This window comes from Phodopus roborovskii, unplaced genomic scaffold (genome assembly GCF_943737965.1).
Source record: "Phodopus roborovskii unplaced genomic scaffold, PHOROB, whole genome shotgun sequence".
In the NCBI taxonomy this organism is placed as follows: Eukaryota; Metazoa; Chordata; class Mammalia; order Rodentia; family Cricetidae; genus Phodopus; species Phodopus roborovskii.
The window spans coordinates 20,188,674-20,213,746 of NW_026125059.1; the positions used below are offsets into that span (position 1 = coordinate 20,188,674).

The 25,073-nt window shown below is 41.6% G+C and overlaps 1 protein-coding gene across 2 annotated transcripts in view; it reads right to left on the bottom strand.

Moving 5' to 3' along the window:
• Window positions 1–25,073, bottom strand: part of Rprd1b (regulation of nuclear pre-mRNA domain containing 1B) — a 48,730-nt gene that overhangs the window by 13,654 nt on the left and 10,003 nt on the right. For both annotated transcript variants that reach the window (XM_051187614.1, XM_051187620.1), the window contains exons 3-6: window positions 19,692–19,825; window positions 14,701–14,813; window positions 11,974–12,100; window positions 6,942–7,117 (exon numbers count right to left, since the gene is read on the bottom strand). In XM_051187614.1, the coding sequence (XP_051043571.1) occupies window positions 6,942–7,117; window positions 11,974–12,100; window positions 14,701–14,813; window positions 19,692–19,825 (550 nt within the window). The remainder of the gene's footprint in view (window positions 1–6,941; window positions 7,118–11,973; window positions 12,101–14,700; window positions 14,814–19,691; window positions 19,826–25,073) is intronic.

Below are 25,073 nucleotides of genomic sequence, written 5' to 3' on the forward strand. Positions count from 1 at the left end.
ATACACTCGCATTCACACACACACACTTCTCACATCCGCTACACTGATGCTGGGATAGAATCTGGCCTGCACTGTAAGGGTTAGCAAAGTGAAAGGATCAAGAGGCATTCAATACCCCAATGTCCAGTCCCATGTCACTCATGGAACCCCAAGTACCAACTCAACAGGGGTCCTCGCTGATTGGAGGGAAACAGAAAAGAGTGGAGGGGGGAAAAAACGAGGCCCCTAACAAGGCAGGGGGCAAGCCATGGCCTGCTAGGGAAAGGATCTAGGTACCAGACCCACGATCACCTGGCAGCTACAGGCAGAACTGCCCTTCACTAAGTGTTCTAAGTGCCCTTAGAGCTGATAATGCTGGTCTAGTGAGGACAGAGCTGTGTGCTACAAGGGCGGATGGGTAGGGCCGGCTTGAATCTGTTTCAGGCCACTTGGCTATCCTGACATGCTCCATGTGGGCCAGCTGTAGTCATGTTCACTGGAGTCAGGAGATCCTGTACTGACACTATGACCTTGAGCTCCTCATATAAACCTGGCGCTTTATTCTTTTTTGAAAAACAAGGATTAGATGGCCTGTAGTTACTGTAAGGGAGTGAGATAAGACAGTGGCTTTGATCCTGTGGGAAAGAGGAAGACTGTATTCCAAAGCTGACAAAGGGGAGCTCTCTATCTCCACCTACTGTTTGCACCACTGTTGAAACAAATGTTTCTGAACATCTGCACCCTGAAGAGAAAGAAATGCTGCCAAAACCAACAGGCCATCAGTGTGGTTTAAAAGCCCCTTGGCTGGAGCCAAAGAATTTCTCAAGTTGTTAAAACCTGCAATGCACAGAAATACAAAGAGTCACATGGCAATGCTAGATTCTACATCACTCTGCCCTCCCAGCTGTGTTGTTTGAAGTCAAATTCTTAAGGATTCATTACAGGCCAGGAAGAGGTGTGGAGAAACAGCAACAGCCTCAAGTTCACGTCTCCCCTGACACCAGAGTATGTGCATAGGCACATAGAGGGCATTAAGGGGCAAAGTGGATTCTCAAACACTCACAGATCATCCTGGAATGCTTGCCTACTGTTGCTGCCACTTCCCTGCATAAGACATCATTGATCCACAACAAGATTGTCTAAATGATTCAATTCTGGCTGCTCTTGTAGAAGAGTAAGATGTCTTCCTGCTGTTTTTTTCATGGAATGGAGTTTCACAAACAAAACATTACAAACTTGAATGGAAAGTTATGAGATGTGTTGTGTCCTGGATTCTATTCCTGCCTTGTGTGGCTAGCTCCCTCCGGTTTGAGTTTCTTTACCAGTTCAAAATCACACACATGCTCTCTACAATGTCTTTAGATCAATAACCCTGCTACACAGACATCCACACCCCGGGAACTTTGCAGACGGTACATATGCATGCCTTCTAGAGATGAGGAGTACCACTGGCTACTGAAGTGACATTTCTACTCTCAATCTGTGCCAAGGAGACTTATGGTGCTTAGGCAGGGCTTTCACAGTACCAAACACATCAGTAAGTGACACTCTAGTATGCTTATTAAAATACTGCGGCAGAAACCCAGAGGTGGTGGCACATACCTTTAATTCCAGCATTCAGGAAGCAGAGGCAGGCGGATCTCTGTGAGTTCAAGGCCAGCTTGGTCTACAGAACTAGTTCCAGGATAGTCAGGGCTGTTACACAAAGAAACCCTATCTCAAAAAAGCAAGAAAAAAAAAAAAATCTACAGCAGAGATTACAGCAGGCTCAATGTAAAGCCATCTGGCTCTTGTTCACACACCAAAAAAACAAGATCCCACCACCAATAAGGATTAAATGCAACTGCTAATAAAATTGATATGGCTTTTTTTTTTCTGTTGTATAAACTGAAATGGTGATGAGAATTTCTTAAATTCATATGGAATTTTAAGAGGTCTTACACAAAACAACATGGGGGGAGGGCGAGAAAACAGACTGAAGACTTATACGTCTTACTTTCAAACTTCCTACAGAGCTACATGGTACCATCATGGGGACACAGAGATCCGTGGTACATAACTGAGAATGCATACATCTATGGCTAGTTGTTTCTTGATAAAGGTGTCACATATTCAGATGGAGGAAGAACAGATGCTGCTGGGCAAATGGACATCTACACACAACAGGAGTTGGTTGGTTCCCTACCTCATACCCTATACAAAACTAACTCAGAATCAATGACAACCTAAACATAAGAGCTCAGACACTAAAGTTCCTAAAAGACAAAGTGAGAAATCTTCATGTCTTGGAAATGGGCAATGGGTTCTTAGATGCAACACCCAAAACAAAAGCAACAAAAGGAAGAAAAGAGTAAAACTGGAACTCATTAAAATAAAAACAACTTTTAGAATAGGAGAAAATATTTGCAAATCTAATCTGCTATCCAAATACATAAAAAACACTTAAGACTCAAACTGCAAACAACCCAACTTGAAAGTGAACAAAGGGACATGAATAGACATGCTCCCAACAAGGACTACAAATAGTCATGGAGCACATTAGAATGCTCATTGCCACTGCTATTCTGGGTAACACAAATCAATCACCACAGGTACGAGTTCACATTCTCTAGGCTGGATAGAAGAAAGAATGCTAAGTATTGTCAAGGACGTGAAGAAACTGAGGCCTGTACACTGGTGGTAGCAGCAGTAAATGGGGCAGCTGATGCTGGGTAGTGGTGTCACACTTCTTTAAGCCTACCTCTTGGGAGGCAGAGGCAGGTGGACTGCCAAGTTTGAGGCCAGCCTGGTCTATAGAGCGAGTTCCAGGACAGCCAGGGTCACACTGAGAAACCCTGTCTCCAGAAAAAAAAGAAAATGGGGCAGCTGTTATGGGAAATAGTTTGATGGATGTCCAAGGTTAAACACAGAATCACCATTTGATCTAGCAAACCTCAATCCTAGTATAACACACACCCAAGAGAAATGAAAAGATGTGCATCACTGTTTACGGCAGCATTATTCATTACTCACAGTAACAGAAAAGTAGATGTAATTCAAATACGCATCAATAATAATGAGCAGAAAAACTGTGGCAGATCCATATAATAACCATTTACTATTACTGTTACAATAATTATCAATATTTGCACTAACATTCATCCCATGGTACTTTGTGGATAACCTCAAATCATTACCTAATTAAAAGAAGAGACACGAGTATATAAAATCCCCAGGGGCAGTGAGGGTAAGGTCAGTGATGAGAATGTTAGAGGCTAGCTGCTCTAGACTATGAAGTACTAAATGTCATTGAAATGGAGGCTCTTTAACATGGTTTTATGTCACATAAATTTCACCTCAGCCTACAAACAAACCTGTAGCTAGGAGGGATGCATCTGGAGCGCTCTCCTGTTTGGCAGTCTTTGTGCACCACAGATAGCCCCTTTCAGCCTAGACCATGAACACACACCATGACGATGCAGGAAGCTACTGCCTAGGAGGTGACCCTTTGATTTCTTTTTTTCTTGCTTGCTTGCTTGTACAAGTGGCTTCTCTCCTCCACCTCCTTGCCCTCTTTATCCTGGTGGCTCTGATGAACATAATGCACAACACTTTTCATCCAGAATGACAAGACAGGAACTCTGAATAACCTGTTCAGATTAAAGCTTGGGAGCTTCAAGCAGTTGTTTGGCCTAAGAGACACCTCTGTCAGCAAGAAATGAAGTCCCCTTTGTTCTGAGAAGTGATGTCTAGAGCTGCCTGGTGCCCTTGGCTTTCAACTTTTGAGCCAGCCTAGCTTTATGCCCCACACTGTAGCTTGACCTCTGAGCTGTTAGTAACACTGGTCCTTTCCACAGTCTTCTTTCCCATTTCTAGGCTTTTCTCTGCTCATGACACAAACCATTACAGATTTTTATCAGCTTTTTCTTTAACCTTGCTTGGAGTTTGAGGGTGGGGTGGATGGGAGGGTGGTGGTGTAAAGTGGTACAGTAGTGTCAACCATGACACTCAGAAACAAAAAATGGTTAAAATGTATCATCTCTAAATGAACCCTAGTTCTATTTAAAGGAGAAAGGATGGGTGCACAAGGCTATTCTACCACAGTCACCTCTACTAATATAGCTTCTCTGCAGCTGGACAGTAGATCACATCTGTTAACTCACTTAATGGAACCTAGCAAGAATTCTCCTAACATGAAAAGGTGACTTCCACTTAAGAATCTGAGACAAAGAACAAGCATTTTCTGAGGCACACATATATCCCAAGCATCATGAGAACAGCTTCAGACTTCAGAAGACCAGCTGTTCTAAAACAGCTCATGCATTTGATACTTTGTGTACATCCTAAATAAACATCCAATTACATTAAAGTTATTAATAACAAGGTTTTTTTCTTGGTCTGTTTCAGTATGGAGGTGATGAGCTAGAAGATTCCTCTGAGCTTTCTCACACTCCCCTTTGACTCCTTGCTTCTGTGGTTCTCTCCTTGGAGGGAAGTCACTGAGGAAAGTAAGCAAGCTTCTGGACATCCTTCAAGCCCCTTACTCCTGAGCAACATGCCTATTGGAAGATGCACATCTTACCCATCTTTGCACATGTGTCCATCAAAAACAGATGGAACCCCATAAAGACAAGACCCCTGCTCCACATGGGGTTCCCCAGTGCCTCTGTCCACACACTCTATTCTCTTGACACACCTGTCCAGGCCTCTGGCTGCTCCCCTTTTATAAACATATGACTCTCCTTCAATTACCATTTCCTTTTTAAAAAGGCTTTTTCCCCATCAGGATTATCTTAAACCACAAGCAGAACTGTCAACTGTCTGAACTAATTTGGTTTTTCATTCACCTATGCTGTTAAAACCAGATTATGATTTCCTTGAAATGCAATTTCCTTCTGGAAGCAAGAATGGGTCTTTCTCTCCTGTAGACTCTGACCCAGCACCTCTGTCGCTTCAAGCTTCAAAAGCCACTAGGAACCAACATGAAGTTCTCAGTGGAAAAGAAGAGAGATACTTGCTATATAAGGAAAATACAGAGCCAACAAATATAGAAAAACTTTAAGTGTTAATAAATTTGAACTGTGGGGAAAGACTCCAAGAAAACCCCTGAACATGCAGGAGCCCATCAACGGTGGCATCCACACACTAAAGGCAACGACAGGTTTTCAAACAAGAAGTAACTAGCTTTCTGATTTGGCAGTGTTAAGGACAATCCATTACGAAAGGGAGGTGAAGAGATTGCAGCACCGAGGTATTACCACAACAGTCAGGGCAGAATGAAGATCTATTATAAGGGGTAGATTCAGAAGAGCAGACTGTTCATGTGTTCAGTAAGCACAGACAAAGAGCTAATGCCATCCGTCAGCCTCCTATATTTTTATCTAGTCATTTGCTTTTTCAAATGCAGCAAACGTTTTTTTTATTTTCATAATGAATGGTCCTGTCCACTTGACTGGTTGAGTTCTGACTGCCTTGCAGTGCCAGGGTCTTCCTTCTCCATCCTCAAGTGCTGGGTTCCAATGCCATGTCATTCTGTGAAATAGCGACAATGGAACTGCAAAGCCACAGAATGGACTAAACTCTGACCTCTATGCCTCATAACCTCTTGGGGCATCCAATAAGCTAACTGTCATGCAGAACAGCCCCCTATGAAACAGACAGCTAACTGCAGCTGGAGAAGAAGCAGAACAAAGAGTTAACAGGCTCTACCAACAGCTTCCTTCTCAAAGACTGTCCTCTACAGTGCTTGCCACGATCCACCCAACAACAGCTGCTCATGATAATCAATGTCTGACAGATCAGAGAAAGCCCTTAATGTGTCGCTAAGGGGCAGTTCAACAGATGGCACAATGACTTACAACCAGAATCATTAATTACAATCTCTTATTAGTCCCAAGGTACTGTGCTGAAATGCTTCCTCAGTGAAAGATGAGCACTTCAGATGAATGGCCGTCTGCTACTGCTGATGACGTTGCCTGGAGGAGTTCTGGTCAGTGCTGAACCTACAGGAAAGCCACACTCCTGCTCAGCAGTCTCCTATCTTCCACTCAAGCTGGCTAGATATTTGAAGTCCCCAGCACATCTACCTATCGAAGCTTTCATAATCATTGCAGGTAAGGATATGGCATTCCCTCTCTAGTCAGCTGACCACAGAATGACAAATGCAAAAATCAGTCATCAGAGCTAGCTCAGTGTTCCCTCCTTCTGCGCCAGAGAACTTTCCCTAGTGCGAGAAAGGAGGCCTTCCACTTGCACATCTACTGAGGGGGTTCCGTGAGGTGTTTCTTGTGATCATTATAAGTTATTCTCTAACTCACATCCCGTCCTTCCTTCCCAGAGAGGAGAAACTGCTAGGAAATGAAGTCCAGCAGTGTGGGGCAGACAGAACCCCAACAGCCACACCGATGGCTCCGTTCCCCCAAGGACAAGGAGCCGTATAAGCTGAGTTAAGAAGGTGGTGAGGGGATTCTAAACCCTTTCCTGCTGAAGACACCAAGACACATGCTTTCAACACAGGAAAAATGGGTTCCTGCCCAGTTTGAATCAGGCTACATAAACACAACTGAACTTTGTAGAATATGTATAGGAAGAGCTTGTTAGCAGGTGACTTACTGGTAAGCATGTGTTTGTGTCAGAAATAAACCTCAAAACAATTCAGATTTCCAAATATAAACAAGTTAAAACCCTTTGGTTTTGCTGACACTTCAGTATCTCAATTTATAATTTTTTCAATTCTAAATTAAAGCAACTTTAAGATCCTAAATGTTGTGACTAAGAGGCCACTGTTTTCACAATGTTGAGTTTTTCCTGGACATGTAAAAACATGACTTTATCTCTTAATTAGGCTATAGTAATCACAATTATCCCATGGATGCTCCTATCTCATTTGTTTTCAGAATAATAAAATCAAGACTAATCCAGGAATAAAATGGGCTGTAGGAAGGGCAATTCAGGCAGTTGGGTCTGCTCTGCAATGTACTCACTTCTAGCTTTTTTTCTTTTTCTGACAAAACCTCTTTCTGGTTTTGGGTATACTCCACCAGCATCCGAGCCAGCTGGCGCCGGTCTTCCAGTTCCGCTGCCAGGCGCCCGTTATATTCCGCTAGTAAGAGACATGCTTCATCTACTGTTTTTGAAAGACGTTCAGCTGCCTCTTTGTCTGAGTACAAATAAGAGCAGAAAACAGACAACATACAAATCACATAGGTATGATTGCAAACATTCCTGAGAGAAGGTTCACAGAATCCAAGAATAAACCAGAACCTGTGAACCAACAATGCTGGTCAGCCAAGAATCCAAAGGTGCCAACTCTGTCAACAAGACACATTTCTGCATTGCCTGAAGTGAGGCAACTGGATGGGACAGGAAAGCTGGTAGGCTGCAAAGAGCTTCCAGAAAAAGCTCTCCAAACAACCAGCATATAGATATTTAGGGTCATCTGTGAAATGATTTCTCTTGCCTCTGAGGAAGCTTTTGCTTCTATTACTGCACTAAGAATACGCTTTCCACTGTTCTGAAGTAACAGAGCAAGCACTCACTCTTGGATGTGTTAAGACTGAGAGAAAACAGAAGTTGTGTGAGAGGCTCAGATGTGGTCTCAGAAGCTGATCTGCAGAACTCTGATCAGCAGAAAACAGCCCAGCACCTGGGAATGAGCTCACCTCCCACACTTGACCCTCAGTGGAAATAGTTCATAAAAACACAAATAAGCAGTGGCACGTATGGTGGCTCACATTTGTAGGACTGCCACGAATTCTGGTCAGCCTGCTTACACAGCAAGATCGTAACAACAACAACAGAACAAAACAGAAAAAAAGAAGGAAGGGGGAAACATCTTTCTCTTCTATGTAGAAAATATTTTGTTTCATTTTTAACACAATGATGTTGGTCATAACTGAGCACACTGATTTCATGTCCAAATAATGTGGCCTGTCATTCATGTTTTGGGGAAAGACGAGCAAGCCCTGAGTCTAAGAATGGTATTCTTGCAAAGAAGTGCTAAACAAAGGCTGGTGTGGCAAATGAGCAGACACAGAAGGGGGATTTAGATCCATAAGGAACCGCTGCGATTGTGTGGTGACAGTGTAAGTTTAAACATGTGTGTCTTGCTTTAAAAGGTCTTTTGGGGGCTGGAGAGATGGTTCTGTGGTTAAGAGCACTTATTGCTGTTGTAAAGAACTTGGATTTGGCTCCCAGCACCCACATCGGGTATCTCACAATCACCTGTAACTCCAGTTCTGGAGGATCCAATGAAATTTCAGCATACACATGGTACATGTAAATTCATGTAGGCACACATATACACATAAATAAAAATATTAAAAATAAGTAAAAGCAAAAAGGCCTTTTGGATGAAAATATGAGGTTGATGATTCAAAGCAGAGGGCAGCAGAGTTGCAGGCAGTTCCACAGGGAGTTCCTCCAGGCAGTGGAATTTAGGAAGTTCCAGCATTGAGCAGCTATCTGGTCCTTACCTGCCTCTGTCAACACCAGGAAATGAACTACTGAGGGCTCCCCAACTGGATCTGATGCCAAAGGAGCTCCTTGGGTTAGAGAATGCACACTTGGGAAGAAGTGAGCAAAGCAAGGTAGGAAGAAGGCCTGGGACAGAGGGCAGGGGACCAATGCAGTATAGGCTGGCAGTGCGCCAGTCAACAAAGCCTGTGTGTCTACTTTTGGCTTTGTCAGTCCTAGACTACTGATCTCTTTATAATAGTAATTGCTAGAGTACCTGTGGCAAAAATGGCAAAGAAATAATAATTTTTAAGATTTAAGATAAAAAAATGAATTCTCACCCTCAAAAACTTGTAATAAGGAAACCAGATCATTTATACAAATAACTGGAACTCAGAAACCACTTTTTATCACTCAAGAGTTACACAAAGCCACAGGCTGGGAATCAGATTAGTGTCTTGCTCAACCACCATCAATGAGGCTTCTCCTGCAGAACTAGTAGAGACACAACTGGACAGTGTACTCTGAGAGAGAGACTTTGGAACAACCAGGTCTAAATGGCATGTCTACATCAAACCCCTCTCTTAGGGATCAGGGAAGAGGCAGTGGGGATGGAGGACACCAAGGAAGCAATGTCTTCCAAACATAACAGAATTGATGCACATGTGACCTCATAGAGACTGTGGCAGCATGCATGGGACCTGCACAGGTCTGAGCCAGATAGGGTCCCAGTGCTGAGAATGAGAGTGGACAAGAGCCCCATCCCTAACTATCTCCAAGCCTCAAATGCTCACAAAGGAAAGATTATTTTTTCCCAATGGAGTCTCACTGGACATACAAACCACATTTAAAGGCAGACCCCATGCCCAGCAGTAGATGGTCAACACAAAATGAACTCAATGGTACTTTACATGTTTTGTCCTGTGATGCTTTGTTTAGTTAAAAATCACCTTACTGGTCTTTTGCTTATATATACAGGTTTCTGATTTTCTGTTTTTATTTGTTCTGTTTATGTGTGTGTTTGTGTGTATATGTTTCTTATGTGTGTTTGTTTTTAAATTATGGCTTATTTGTTCTTTTATTTGCCTGTTTGTTTCCAAAAGAGAAAAAGAAGGTGTGGAGTTGACTGGTGGAGAAATAGGGGGATCTGAGAAGAGGTGAGAGAGGGGAAACTGTGATCAGAATACATCATGAAAAAAAATTCAATTAAAAAGGGGGGGGGGTTACATAAAAACTGCAGTCCAAATGCAGAAGCAGATACTGCCTGGGGCTGACTATGGCTGTGCTCTGGCCTGCCCTCCCCATGCCTTGGTAAGTCTCCTGAAGCCAGTCCTCTACCTGGGCTCAGGAATCCTGCATTCCTGGGTTGACTCACTCAAACACTCAGTTTCTGATGGTTACCAAGTTTTCCCTGTCCCCTCCATTTCCCTCCATTCTTAAGAGCCACAGCACAGGAAGGATCCATAGCTGTCTACCAGGTAGCACTTCTCAGCTATTACCTCACTTTCCTGCTCCCCTATTAGCAAACTCAGGAGCCACTTACAGTCCCTGTAGCCAGCCCCTCTCCACCCCAATCAGCCTTCCAAATTCTCAGTGTATAACCTTCCAATCTGTGTTATGAGATATTTGTACACTATGTGAAAAGTATTGCTGTGATTGGTGTAATAAAAACCAGAACAGCCAATAGCTAGGAAGAGGTTAGGCCAGGCTTCTCTGGGAAAAAGGGCAGAGGCTTGGAGGAAGCAGCATTGGCAGAATGGAGAGATGTGGTAAGGGGCCATGTGACAAAATGTAGATTAAGATAAATGGGTTAAGTTGTAAGAGTTAATGGGACAAGCCTAAGCTCATGCTGAGCTTTTATAATTAATAAGTCTTCATGTCATTATTTGTGAGCTGCCAACCCAAAGAAAAATCTGACTACACCTAGAAAATATCACCTAGAAAATATCTGCGCTCCTCCCATGTCCCTTGATTTTCAGACAGTAGGGGACAAGAGACAAGAACCACCTCTGCCTTCAAGTCTGGGTTCTTAGTAGCAAGGAAAGTCATACAGACTATTGTAATATTCATCAGCTGAGGATGAGAACTACAAAGGAAGAAATGGGGCTCTGGGAGTGAGAAGATGAGCATTTTCAAGAACGGATTGGGAGAGACTTCACAGAGGTGGTAGGAGGTAACAGACACAAAGGGAGGGAGGCTCAAAGATTCCCGTGGCAGAAAGGTTTCCCAATCACCTTTATCTCCTTCAGTGACTCACTGCCCACCAACTCTGCCTCCTCCTTCTTAACATTTAATCCCCAAAAGGCTATGGACATGACACCAGGAACACCTGACATACAGTGAGCCTCAAAGATATGCCAACTAAAGGAAGTCAGAGAAGCAGTCAGATCAAAGGGCTGGGGGAGAAATGATCTTGAGAAAATGGAATGAAAGTATTGGGCTTTTGCAATGAGAAGACCATTCGAATTGCAGCCTAGGTTGAAATCCCCAAATCCACTGCATGCATGATTTTGGTCAAGAAATCTAACTTTGCAAAGTCTCAACCCTTTCTTACAGATGAGAATACGATTCTTCAAAGACTATCATGAGGCAAGAGTGCCCGGCACAGAACATACTCTTTAAATGACTAATGTATACTTCACTCCCTTCAACTGTTTATGCAGAAAGCAAGAACAGTGTCAACTCCTCTATTTAACTGGGAGTGATTGTGATGAGCTCAACAGCACACCTAGAATTCTTGGCACTGAATCACTTTCAAGCTTGTCAGTGTGTAGCATACATTTTTTCCCTCTCAGTAAAGAATCCTGAGCTCATACCCTATCCCTTCCTGACCTCTACCACTCTACGCATACACAATTTGCACCATGTTGTCCACAGATCTTATTTAGAGTGGCCAGCTTTGACAACTCAGCATTTCTGCTTAACTATTCAGATCACTGCGCACATTCTGTTTCAAAAGCTCCTTTTGTTGTGGTTTATTTTTATCTATTTAAGATTTTCATTTGTTTTTATTTGTATGAGTGTTTGCCTGCATGTGTATAAGTACATCACCTGTGTATCTGAAAGAAGTCAGAAGACAGCATCAGATTCCCCCAGAACTGAACTTACAGGCGGTTGTGCCACCATGTGGATGCTGGGAACCAAACCAGATCCTATGAAAGGGCAGTAAGAGCTCTTAAACACTGAGCCACTTCTCCAGCTCCAAGATTTATCTGTATTATTTTTATTTATATGTGTGAGCGCATGTGAGTATGCCATATGTGTATAAATATCCATGGAGGCCAAAAGACTACATCAGATGCCCTGAGCTGAAGTTAAAGGTATTGTTAGCTGCCTAATGTAGGTGTCTGAAATGGAGCCCAGTTCTCCTGCAGGAGCAGGAAGTACTCTTAACGTGAAGCATCTGTCTAGTCCCTCCAAGAACTTCCTTGTTCAGCATGCTAAATGGTTTCACATGGCAAGATGGCAGAGCACCCATCACACCAAAAGTCTCTGCCCAGGATATAGCATGACTATAGATGGCTCCTTCTTTCCTATCTTTTGCCTAAATGACCTTCTCACCTGTTATTTTTTCCAGCAGTGACACATCTTGCACTTCCTGGGGTAGGGATGCAATCTTCTGTCGCACAGTAGCATCCCCTGATGCGGCATTTTCCAGATCCTGCAATGCTTTGATTAGCTCCTCAGTCTATAATAAAGGGCAAAGACAAGTAATATAATTCATTAAGACATAACAGAGTTAAAGAAAATTAGCTAGAGGCAAACTATAAAAATGGTCATTCTCAGTATTAAAAATCAGGTCAAAAGTCACACAAACAACTGTTGTTACTACCAGGACTTTGTGGATGGAGATGATATGGATTCTAAAAGACATGAAATTAATTGTTCTAAGTCTACAACACATAAATAAACCTTTACAGAACTATTTCTTTAATTAAAAAGCATATTATAAGCAACTTAAGAATATGGACTCTAGTTCCTGCTGCTTAATTTCAAATGAAGCATTGTTTACAGTATAAAACAGTCTATAATATAGAAAAAAGACAAAATACCAGATGTTGAACAGCTGTGTGTTGACTGATTAAATTCTTTTTAGAGTTTGTTTACAAAGTAAAGAACACTGCCAATATTAAAATGTCAAATGAATTAACCCATTAGGAGTTAAAAACAAGAAAAGCATATTCTGCATCTATCAAAGGGGCTTTCCCAAGCCATGAGAAAGTCTAGAATGCTGATAAGGGGCAGAGCACAATGACCCAAGACTAGTTGGCTCTGTAGACAGTAGTTAGACTGCCCTGAAAGTTGATGATCCAAGCTCCTACCCTTTAAAGACTTTAGATGCAAAGATATGACCTAACATTGCTTTTATTTAATCCTGTCTAATCCATTGTTTTAACATTACACAACACACACATATTTCCTAGTTACCTATGTCCTGACTATGTCCATGCAGAATAAAGTTAGGACAAGATGAAGCAGTCTTATCCAACCAACAGAACATGGACAGCCAAGTATTATAGCATGCACTTGTCATCCCAGCACTGGGGAAGCTGAGGTAGGAGTAACAGGATCTCACTATATAGCCAGGCTGACCTTAAACTCCTGATCCTGCTGCCTCAGACTCCCCAGTGCTAATAAATCCGGGTGTAAACTGCCATAACAGGAAGATGTCACATTTAAGGCCAGCTGGCATTACACAGTAAGACTCCTAACTCTAAACACTGAAAACAAAACAAACAAAAAAAGGGGGGCATGGACTCTGAATTATGACAGATCCAAATTCAAATTAAGATACTTGGCAAGTCAGAGAAACTAGGATACAAGGAGGATTCTAAGAGATTCATATAAGGTCCCTCACAGAAGGGCCTTGAAAGGAACAAGATCTCCTGAGCATATTGGGAGTTGCGGGGGGCAGGGGGGGGCAGTGAGTGGAGAGGAGGCTAGGAGAAAGAGGAGGAGAGGAAAGCATGTGGGACTATGAAGATTGAGTCAGGGGAGGAATAGGGGACAGAGGGGGGGGGGGGAACATAAAAGAGGGAGCCATTATATGTTTCAAGAGAAAACTGACTCTAGAGAAATGTCCAGAAACCTACAAGACTGACCCCAACTAACAACTTGAGCAACAGTGGAAAGGCTACCATAAATGCCCTTCCTTTCCTGATAATGAGATTGATGACTAACTTATCCACCTTATATAGTAGCTGATGGAAACAGAAGCAGACACCCACAGCTAAACACTGAGCCAAACTGGAATCCAAATGCAGAGAAGGAGGACAAGACCAGGCTACAGAAACCCACAGAGACAGCTGACCTGAACAAGAAGGAGCTAATGGGCCCCCAGACTGATAGCTGGGAATCCAGCATTGGACCAACTCAGACCCCCTGAATATGGGTCTCAGTTAGAAGGCCTGGGCAGTCTAAGGGACCTCGGACAGTGGAACCAGGATTTATCCCTGGTGCACAAAAGGACTTTGGGAGCACATTCCCATGGAGGGATACTCCCTTAACCTAGAGGCAGGAGGGAGGGCCTAGTGTCTACTTCAAATGACTTGACAGATTTAGATGACCCCTCCTGGAAGTCATTACCCTACATGAGGAGTGGGGAGGATGAAATGGAAGGACAGTCAGGGGGCACGGGAAGGTGGAAGAGAAGGAGGGAGAGAGGGAACTGGGATCAATATGTAAAATAAGAAAAATAATAAATTAATTTAAAAAAAGATACTTGGCAAGTTACTTAAATGCTACTTAATCTGTTTTTTGTTTGTTTGTTTGTTTGTTTTGGGTTTTTTGGCTCATTTTCTTTGATAGTAAATGATGAACCAAATCAAACCAGTTTCATAAGGGGGTTATCTAAGGTAAATGTACTCATAAATACTAACTTCCTATTGCAATACTTTCAACAGAGGCTATAGTGCAGTAAATTTACTATTGGCAATTACAAGACTGTCCTTTGATAGTAATAAGCTGTTTGCTTATAAATGACAATGTTATTAGCAATAGGCACAGCAAAGTGATTCAGAATATCTCTATCATACCATATACATCTGCTTCTAAAGAATATTTTTTCACTTTTAGGAGACACAATCAATTCCAAATACTTTATAAAACAAACCCATTGTAAAGTCATCCTATGAAAGGCAGGGTGAAGTCAGATGTCTGAGAAGTTCTGGGTGAGCTATTGTACTCACTGCCCTTTGACAAGCCACACTACTGGTAACAAGCGCCACCTCGTGGCCATCATCTTCAATTAGAGGTCACCTAGAGTCATTTTGTGTCAGGGCCACATACCAAGAGGGGGCCTGCGGAAGGATCTTGGGGAGAATAACTTCCAGGGTAGTCATCATCTTCCTCCTCTTGTATCTGCTGAAAAGTTCGTTTCAGAGACTTCTTCTCTTCTGTTGCTAGGAAGATAATGTGACAAACGTGAGCTGCATGTCCTGCATAAGCATCCATAAGCTCTGTACAATGACCACAGGCAAAGTCGGGGTGGGGGTAGGGTAGAGTGCTCAGTTTCAGAGATGGCTTCATGCCGACTTTGTTGCTAATTATTTTAAATTGGTGTAATTCCTTATATTATTGAAGAGACAAAGAAGTTCCCAGTCTGTCATCTCAGATGAACTCTTCGAATCCAAGAAAATGCTATGGAAAGCATCTAAAACTGGTATGTTCTAAGCTACCATAGTTAGAAACTTCATTCCTTCAAAAGAAGAGACAGTAAAATGGTAAGAAACATGAAGCAATACAATGAAGTAAAGCAACATGTATGAGGGGAACAGAGAACACACTGCACATGAAACAGCTTTATGCTTTCCAAGGATCATTTTAGGAAATAAATAAGTGGGACAAATTCATCAATAAAACTGTCAAAGATTTGAAGTACAAATACCCTGCAAACTCTTTCTTTAAAAACAGAATAAACCTAATTTTAATGTAAAATAAAAAAAGAAAATACTATTACTGAGACCATGATTGATTCTACTGAAAGAAATTATTTAAGTTTTCATTCTAGAATTAACTACTTTTGAGGCTGGCAAGTTACATTCTTTATTATCTGTCCCCTGTGCTTTTATGTGACTATGATAGATGTGTTAATTCTAAAATCATTCCTATTGCATCACATTGGGCAACACAAAACAAGCACAAACAACTGGGGAAATGAATCTAAATGATAAATCTGCATTTAAAAGAAATATTGGATACCAAGTATGTGCAGAGCATTGTGATGGTTTCTTTACCTTCATCTTTTCAACAACTCTGACAGAACATTCCATTACAAGCAGAAAAGGATCCAGGGAGGTTAAACAACTTCCTGGCACAACACCAAAGCCCATACTTTTTCCACTGTACACAAACAACTAAGCACAAGTACCTTTATCTGTCAAAAAGGGGGTCCCAGGTACCTGCCTCGAAACTTGTTGCACATACAGGGTAACTCAGCATGAAGGTGCATATACATTCACTTACATCTCTTCTGGAACCAAGGATGCAGCCCCTGTTTTCTATTCTACTCATTAATTAGCTATGTTAGACAGGAAGGCCAGTCAATAGCATGAATTGTAATTTTTTTTTCTTATAGTTGTGTTTGTTGGGTGGAAGGGAGAAAACATTTATGACAGACAGAGGCTGTCCCTGTTTTGTATACTGCTACAATGGAGGACAGCTCTCAGTTTAGTGAAATGATACCAGTTCCCAGCAGCACATTTCAGGTTTCACTGCCAAGTATATTAACTCTGAGTCCTGGGATGAAGTGATTTCTCTAATATTTCAGTTCCCAAATCACAATCAATTCCTTTCTGCCATGTCTGTCAGTGACAGTCACAGTGTATCAGTTCCTCAGCCCACAAGGACAGGAGAGTGGATAGCTGTGTCATCCCATTTCTCAGTGAAAGATATTATATGACATTTCATGAAAATAATAAGTAGAGACTTGGCCATAAAAGTGAAAGCACAACAAAGAAGCTACACCGAAAGCCATGGTGCAACTGAGTCTGAATAGCACTAAGAGGAGATGAGAAGTAAGAGCTTGAGTAAGGCTGATGCTGCACAGGCAGGCCTAGTGATGCTGTAAGGCTGTGAGGCTAACATTGCAGGGTGGCTAGTGATGCTGTAAGGCTAACACTGCACAGGCAGGCCTAGTGATGCTATGAGGCTAACACTGCACAGGAGAGCCTAGTGATGCTGTGAGGCTAACACTGCACAGGCAGGCCTAGTGATGCTGTGAGGCTAACGCCGCATAGGGGGCCTAGTGATGCCAAATTAGCAGCAAAAGTGAAGAAAGAGGGTGATGGTGGAAGTGACCCCACAAGAACACTTCACACTAAAGAAACTTTCAGAGAGTATGTAGTGACAAATAATGCAATCTCAGCCAGACAGAGGCTGAGATAGGGATTGAGAATTCAAGCCAGCCAGGACTACACAGCAAAAACTCTGCCTCAAAATAAAATAAAATAAAATAAAAGGGTAGAGGATGCTAGCGCAGAGGCAGAACACTTATCTGATACACATGAAGCTCTGTCTAATGCCCAGTCTTCGAAAAATATTAAAACTAAAAAAGAACTCTCTCAGTTTTAAAACACCAAAGGCAAGACTGTTCAAACTACTTGATACACTTCTTACAATGAAAGTTACTTTATTTCAATATTTCTCCTTTCTGTTTTTTTCTAGTTCTTAGAATGGAATTTTAAGTCTGGCCCTTGTTCAGCTTCATCTTAGACAATGGTTTATTGAAACAGGGTCTTGTCATGCAGTTCAAGCTGGTCTTCAAATCTCAAGGTAGCCCAGACTGGTCTCAAAGTAACAATTCTCCTGTCTCTGTCTCCTGAGTCCTGGGACTGCAGGAATGTGCCAAAAAAAAAAAAAAAAAAAAAAAAAAAAAAAAAACCTGTTTTACTGTCTTTTTCTTTTCACTATATATTTGTAGTCAGTGTTTTAAAAACGAAGGAAAGAAAAGGGGGGGCACAGAACTGCACTTTTCTACATGGATTATTAAGTTCTTTTTGCACAGTTTCAATTTACATGGTCATTTTGTAGACTTGCAAAGCAAAGACTGATGTACTGTTAAGTGGAAAACCCACTTGCATCTGACTTACATATGAAGTACCCAACAGTATTCAGTGCGCAGTAGCTGCTTAACTGTGCTATGTGTTATGACCACCCCCATGCCCTCAGCCACTACAGTGTTAAAAGTGCCACGTGAAAGGAGTGGCCACCAGAATATGAATATAAGATCAAAATAAAATTCACATTGTTGTGGCACTGACCAGATAGCTCAGTGGTTAAGAACACTGACTGTTCTTGCAGAAGACTCAAGTTCTGTTCCTTTTAACCACATGGCAGCTCACAGCTATCTGTAACTCTAGTTCATATACACATAAATAAAACTTAATTAATAAAATAAATAAAAATAAACAAAAACCTTTTTTAAAAAAGTTCCAAAAGAAATTTATTGTAAAGGTAGAGTCTACAAGTTGCCTGAAGATAATGAATTAGCCATAAATCAATAGTGCAATATGAATGAGCTATTCAAATTTGGAAATGAGCCTCTGGGGAAGTCAAGGGTGTGTGAAAGAATGGTAGCAAATGGCTTTGATCATCCAGGTCCTGAGAACACAAGCGTGAGCTGCCGTAACTAACACACCCAGGGAGCCTATTGAGTGTCTGTCTTTAAAAGGATGAAGGGGAAGAGAAACAATCTTTAGACAGTAACTGACACCAGCACGTCACTACTGGCCTGTTAAAAAAAAAATGCCAAACCCCAAAGGAGCCATTCCCAACACAGCCACATCTGTGACTGCTGCTTGTGGTGTGCAATTTTTTTCTCACTCCCCTGTGCTCTTCTCCAAAGCATCTAGCACTGCCCAACACATATGTAGCAATGCCTGAACAGACATTCAAACAGCGGCTTCAAGCTTCCTTTAAGGCAAGTGCTCTCCTACTTGTCCCAGGCACTGTCTACCAAAAGAATTCTAAGACAGGCACATTTCCCCCAAACTACAGTTAGACTTCCAAAGGCCACAATGCTGTCACTACTGGAACCCAAGGCAGAAAACAGCTTTCTTTTCAAAGCACTTTTTAACAGTTCTAAGTAAAACAATGGCCCAAAGCCTAAAAACACTTTCTTAGACAGTCTCTTCCAGTTTACTGTAAAGTATATGTAATTTTAGAACTGGAACAGACTGTAGAAAGTACAAATAAAGGGTTGAAGACATGTTACTGTCACCAGGCTAATCCTGGGAGGTCTGACACAGAGGTGTGCATACAGCACCACAGAGCAAAGGGGAGATGGCTTACATGGCCCACAGCAAGGAAGACACGGGAGCCGGAGCAGCATTCTTGGGGAATGCATTACCACAAGTGGTGGAAAGACGTGCTGTGATGAGTGCAGAGAAAAGGGGCCAGCAAAGCATCTAGAGGGACACTCACAAACTCAGCCCGCCAAAGAACCAGGACCATCATGAGGGCATGGACCAGAAGAATCTCCAAGTGGACTAGTTCACACCAGAAAGCCTCCTCAATATGGTGACTACTCGGCCTTGCCTTGATCCTTAGCAGTAAGTATAAACGGAATCAGATCAGAGTGACAGCTCAGGAGCTTGTCATGCCAACTAAAAGTAACCCACAATAGCCAGGTGGTGGTGGTGCATGCCTTTAGTCCCAGCACTCAGGAGGCAGAGGCAGGTTGTGAGTTTGAGGCCAGCCTGGTCTATAGAGTGAACACAACTAACCAGAGACAGAAAAAAAAAAAAATCAAATGTGAACTTATTCTCTAGAGAAAGAAGTAACATACTTCCCAAGGATACCCTGGGCTCAGTAAAGACCCAAATCAATATAGACAATAATAGACAATAAACTGAAATCATAAAAGTATACAAAACTAGATTTAATATTAATAAAACCAAGTTCTAAAAGGGCAAGGAACTTATCCAAGGCCATACTGTGGTCAATGTCAGGGCCAGGACGAGGTATTCCTTAGTCAACCACAATTCTAAAGAACTTGGTTGTTCCTTTCCCTGTGCGAGGACAGTGCCCGAAGAGCAAGGAGGGCCAAAAGAATACACAGGAAGTGAGGGAGAGAGAGCATGGCAGCATGAGCACAAGAACCAGGCATGCCCACTGCGAGCACTGAATAAATTCTCACCATCGCTCAGGATCATCTCGCTCTGAAGAGTCATAAAGCGGCTGGTGGACCACAGCAGCCATAGCAGCCCCCACTGCAGCTTTTCATATGAGACTGGGAGGAGTAAAGACCAAGAGCAGTAAACATGTGGTGGTGTTTCTACCTTTGGGGGGAGGGCTCTTGGAGTCCTCCATAGACAGCTTCAGCTGCTGTATGAACTCGCCGCCATATACACTTCGTTCTTGCCAGATGTTCAGCAATCTTTCTAAAGGTTTTTTACAGCCTTCATCTGCCTCTCTGCCCAGAAAAAATGAAAAGATACAGCTTAAGTTTTTGTTTTTAATTAGGACAGATCTACTAAAAAACAAAATCAACAATTGCCGTAATATTTACATACTTAAAACAAGAATGTGGTATACCCTGGGCTACTTGGACTCCCAAATCTTGACAGAACTACATTCCTCCCATGGAGAGCGGGGAAGAAGCATCCCATAACCCGAGGGATCTTTTTTCCCTTAGAAAAATGGAGGGAATAGGAAAAAAGCCTATATGACTAATTTTAACAAACAAAAACAAAACAAAATTGACCGTATCAATTGTGACAACTTGCCTTTTCAGAAATTTATCGATTTAAATAGTCATAGACATACACTAGAAATTAAAATTAGCCAAACCTTAAAGGTTTTAAAAGCAAATGTTTAAATTCACTACATTAATACACCAACACCTCTACATGCATACATATATGTACTAAAAGTGTTTCAACCTTAACTACTTCACAATGACTTTAACACTGAACTAACCCTGAGTTCCCTGTTCACACTCATATATCTAATGGATAATCCTGGAACACACTGGAAATATGCAGTCCTTTTTAAGTTATATCTGAAAGAAAACATTAGGTAATTGTTTTCCCAGTATGTTGCTCTTGAAACAGTATACAGCTGACACAGCATTAATCCTCTTACACACGCAATGTATTGGCAGCAGATGAGCAGGAGACTTTCTGAAGAGACCCAGGCCCCCTGCCTGCCACCTGTAGGCTCCTGTGTACTCTGTTTAGTGAGAATGCATAAAAGCCAACATCTTAACACTGAGCACCTTAAGAAGGGTCACCTTAGGGCTCACAAGATGGCTCAGCAAACAAAAATGCTTGCCTCCAAGACTAACAACATCATTTCCATACTCAGGACCACATAGGAAAGGTTCCTGTCTCCCTTGAGTGGGCCATGCCTCTCTCCAAATAAATTAAATTAAAATGTAACTATTAAATAAGGGAGACCTTGGGTTGGAGATGTAGCTTAGTTGACATGTTCATCCAGCCCTGGATTCAATCCCCAACAGCATAAAAGCTAAGCATGGATAATAATGTCTATGATCCCAACGGTGGGGAGGTAAAGACCAGAAGTACAAGGTCATCCATCCTCAGCTACACAGTGAGTTTGAGGCCAGTCTCAGACATACAAGACTATGCCAAAAGAAAAGACCCCCACATCATAGAGGCCAAGTCAAACGTCTTCACTAAGAGCTTCAAAAATACCCAATTTAACTGAGATGGCAACTCTACCCACTGTTACCGCTGATAACACTTCTGCAATGCTATGCTAATGTTCAGCCTGGTCTGGCCAGATGTCCTACTTACAAATGAATGACTAGTAGCAAGTCAACTAAACTGAGGTCAAACTACTAAGTCAGAAAACGTATATACTTTTTTCAAGTCAGAAGTAAGCCCTAGGAAAACAGGGAAATGCTTCTGCTACATCTTAAAGAGCTCAGCTATAAGCAAGACACTCAGAAATGAGTTACTCTCGCTCCTTTCTCTGTCAGCAACCTGGCCCAAGCAGCAGCCATTTCCAACAGGTCTTCTCCAACAGCCTTATTATCGCTCTTTCAGCTTCCAGAAGCATCCCCCTACAGCCTACTCCAGTTTTAATAGTGCAATTCTAGCCACTGTGGGAAGGCATTTCTGGTTTCTTTCCATTCTTCTCAGAACAGACAGCATCCTTACAAAGCCCTCAAGGCCTTTTCAGCCTCACCTACCTACTCTGGTCCTCGGGCTTAGACCCTGATCTCAGCTTTGCCCCATGGCTCTCTACCCCACTCTCCTCCTTAGGAGCACTCCCTAGTACCCACAGTAACTAACACCTCCTGCCCAACTTCATTTTGTCCTATAGAACCTATCTCTCACGTGCCATACAGAATAGTTGTTTACTTATTCCATATAAATGCAATTTCTGGACAGAGAGGCTTATTTTTCCTTCCACAAAGACCATGCTGGCTGAATCTTTTTTTGAAATTAAAAAAAAATTTTTTTTAAATTCTATATAAAACATTTGACTTCTAACTTTTCTCCAAAGTCATTCAAGTCACAAATTAACTAAACTAACTGGTTTTGGAATAAGTCACTCCAGTGAAACAGAAGTCATTTTAGCACCCAGAATCAGATATAGCTAGAAGAAGAGAAAAAACAGGACTGACTACCTTTCCAGGTTACACAGATTTTAGTCTAAATTGAAGATCCTGGAGGCTGGAAATGTAGTTCATTTGCAGTGCTTGGCTAACAAGTACAAAGCCCTGAGTTCAAGCCCTAACTCTGCATAAACTGGAGCATGCCTGTAACCCCAGAACTCAAGGGGTGAAGGCAAGAGGATCAGCTCGTGGCTACACAACTACTTTGAGGCCAGCCTAAGCTACATGAAGACCTGTATCCAAATTAAAAAATAAATAATGTATATATGAGAAATATCTAGTTGAAAAAGTAATTTTTTTTTGTTTGTTTTTTGAGACAGGGTTTCTCTGTATTGTTTGTGAGCCTGTCCTGGCACTCACTCTATAGACCAGGCTGACATCAAACTCATAGAGATATTTGCTATTAAGCAAGGGGGGCTGGGGGGAAATAATTGCCCATACAATGAGAATGTATGTAGAATGTTTAATACATATTTTAGTTCTAATTATAAATTCAACCTATGTGCACTCTTCTCATACAGATGTCCAAAACCAACCAAGCTGAGACTGGAGAGATGGCTCACCAGTTAAGAACACTAGTTGGTCTTCCAAAGACCAGCAACCACATGATGGTTTGCAACCATCTGTAATGAGATCTGGTGCCCTTCTGGCTTGCAGAGATACATGCTGACAGAATACTGTCATAATACATAATACATAATAAATAAATAAATAAATTTTTAAAAACAAAAAGCGAAACAAAGACAAACAAAAATAATCTGACCAAGTCATACGTATAGTACGCTCACACAGAACTGTTCCTTCAAGAGTCAGCTGGACACCTAAGCTCTTGCAAAGCTAGCCTTGGCAACGGTCCTTCCTGTGCTTCAATGATATTTCTTTGAATATATATATATATGTATGTATGTATGTATGTATGTACATACCCTTTTTTATGTGTGTGCTTGTGTGTATTTTATACTTGGTCTTAATTTGTACATTACTCTGATCCCATATATAACAAGTCTGTGGTAGACCTAGTAGAAGTAGAATCCTTTCTTGTAAATTGTCAGCTCTTCCCACAACACCTCATGCAAAGCTGGAACAGAAAATGTCTTCATAATTGTCCAGAAAAGAACTGACAAGGCTAGAGAGGTGGATCAGCAGTTAAGTGGTGGTTTGTGTCTCAACTGTGTAGACAACATGGTTCTGCATGAATGAATGCTTACTTTGCAAGAATAATGGCAGAGGTGCCTTCCACAAATCTCAGCTGAGTCTCTTCCCATCAGAATGAATTCCATACCTGCTGTCACAATTGCCCATACACCACCTTTCCCCTTTGCTGATTGCCTGTAGCCCTAGGTGTAGCAAATCACAGCCATGGGTCCTCCTAGGAGGTTACCCATCTAGAAGTACATAGACACACAAACAACAAAGAAGTACCATGTATTTGGAAAAACTCCTGATTTACCTCTGAAGAAGTTAAGTCTAGGATCAGAAAAGATGGCTCAGTGGGTAAAGGTAAGTGCCACAGAGTCTGAAATCTCAGAGTTCAATCCCTGGGACCCACATGATGGAAGGAGTGAATTGCCTTCCGAAAATTGTCCTCTGACCTCCACATGTTTGCTGTAGCACATGCACAGACACATGCAAATGTAATTTTTAAAAATTTTTAAGGAATTGCATGGGGGTGGAGTGCTGGAGAAATAGTTCAGCAGTTAACAGCACTGGCTGCTCTTTCAGAGGACCCAGATTCCATTCTCAGCACCCACATGGCAGCTCACAACGGCCTTTAACTCCAGTTCCAGGGGATCTGATGCCCTGTGTGGTCTCTGTGAATACTAGGCACATATGTGGTACACAGGCATACATGCAGGAAAAGTGCCCATATATATATATATATATATATATATATATATATATATTAGCAAAAAATATAAAACTCTCTATGAATTTTAAACTACTTTACCCATGTATCTATCCAATAATTTCCTCTTAGAACACCTAACCAGCCATCTCAAACTTAACATGGTCAAACTAAAACAAAAATCATTTCCTCCATCAAATCTTCCCTCAACTTCAGTTCAGTAAACAGTACCATCAGCCGTCTACTTACACCTACATTTCTCTCCTCTCTCACTACCAGCTCCCACGTAATTACAACACACGGTGTAAATTTTATAGGGGAGAAGACACCATCTACAGTATAAGCACTTAATAAATAAAGATAGCCTTCTCACTGCAAATATCTTAACTGACCTCATCTTGGCCAACACCAGGCTTCTTGCCCTTCACAACCCATTCTCCACACAAGCCTTTTACACACACACACACACACACACACACACACACACACAGTATGCCTGTGTGTGTGCGAGCAATTCAAGTACATGTATGTGTGTGTTCACACACATGTTTATATACAAGGTTGACATTAGGTGCTTTCCTTAATTGTTCCCCACATTACAATGTGGAGACAGGATCAATTGTACCTAGAGCTTGCTGATTCAGCTAGTCTGGCTTTTACCCTGAGTCAATTATTCAATCTTACACAAGCTTTTAAAATTTTTTAAAAATCTCTACATTGTAATGAGAAGATATATACATATTGCCTTATCACACATTAGAGTAGTTGGACAAAAAGAGATACATCTCCTAATATACTGAGCTTTTTTTTTTTTCTTTTGGTACAACTTTTGCCAAGTACTCATTATTTTATAAATGGTTAAACTTTTCATGAACTATCAATGGCAACACAATTAACAAATAGATTGACCAAGAAAACAAAATCCTAGATAAATGCTATTTCTCTTTAATTTTATCTGGGCTTTAGATATTTCCCCTTTTTAAATTTTTTTATTTTTTGAAATAATTATACCATTTCCTTTTCCTCTCTCAAAACTCTCTCTTATACTCCCAACTCCCTTTTAAATTCATGGCCTCTTTTTTAGCTGTTACACATATATACGAATGAATACAAGCTTTTTAAAAGAAGGGTACTATATAATGTCTATGGGAATTGTTTCATTCCCTGGTTTACAATTCCTCACTGACATCCTATCAGAATAGACTCTCAGGGAATATGTAACTGGTCACT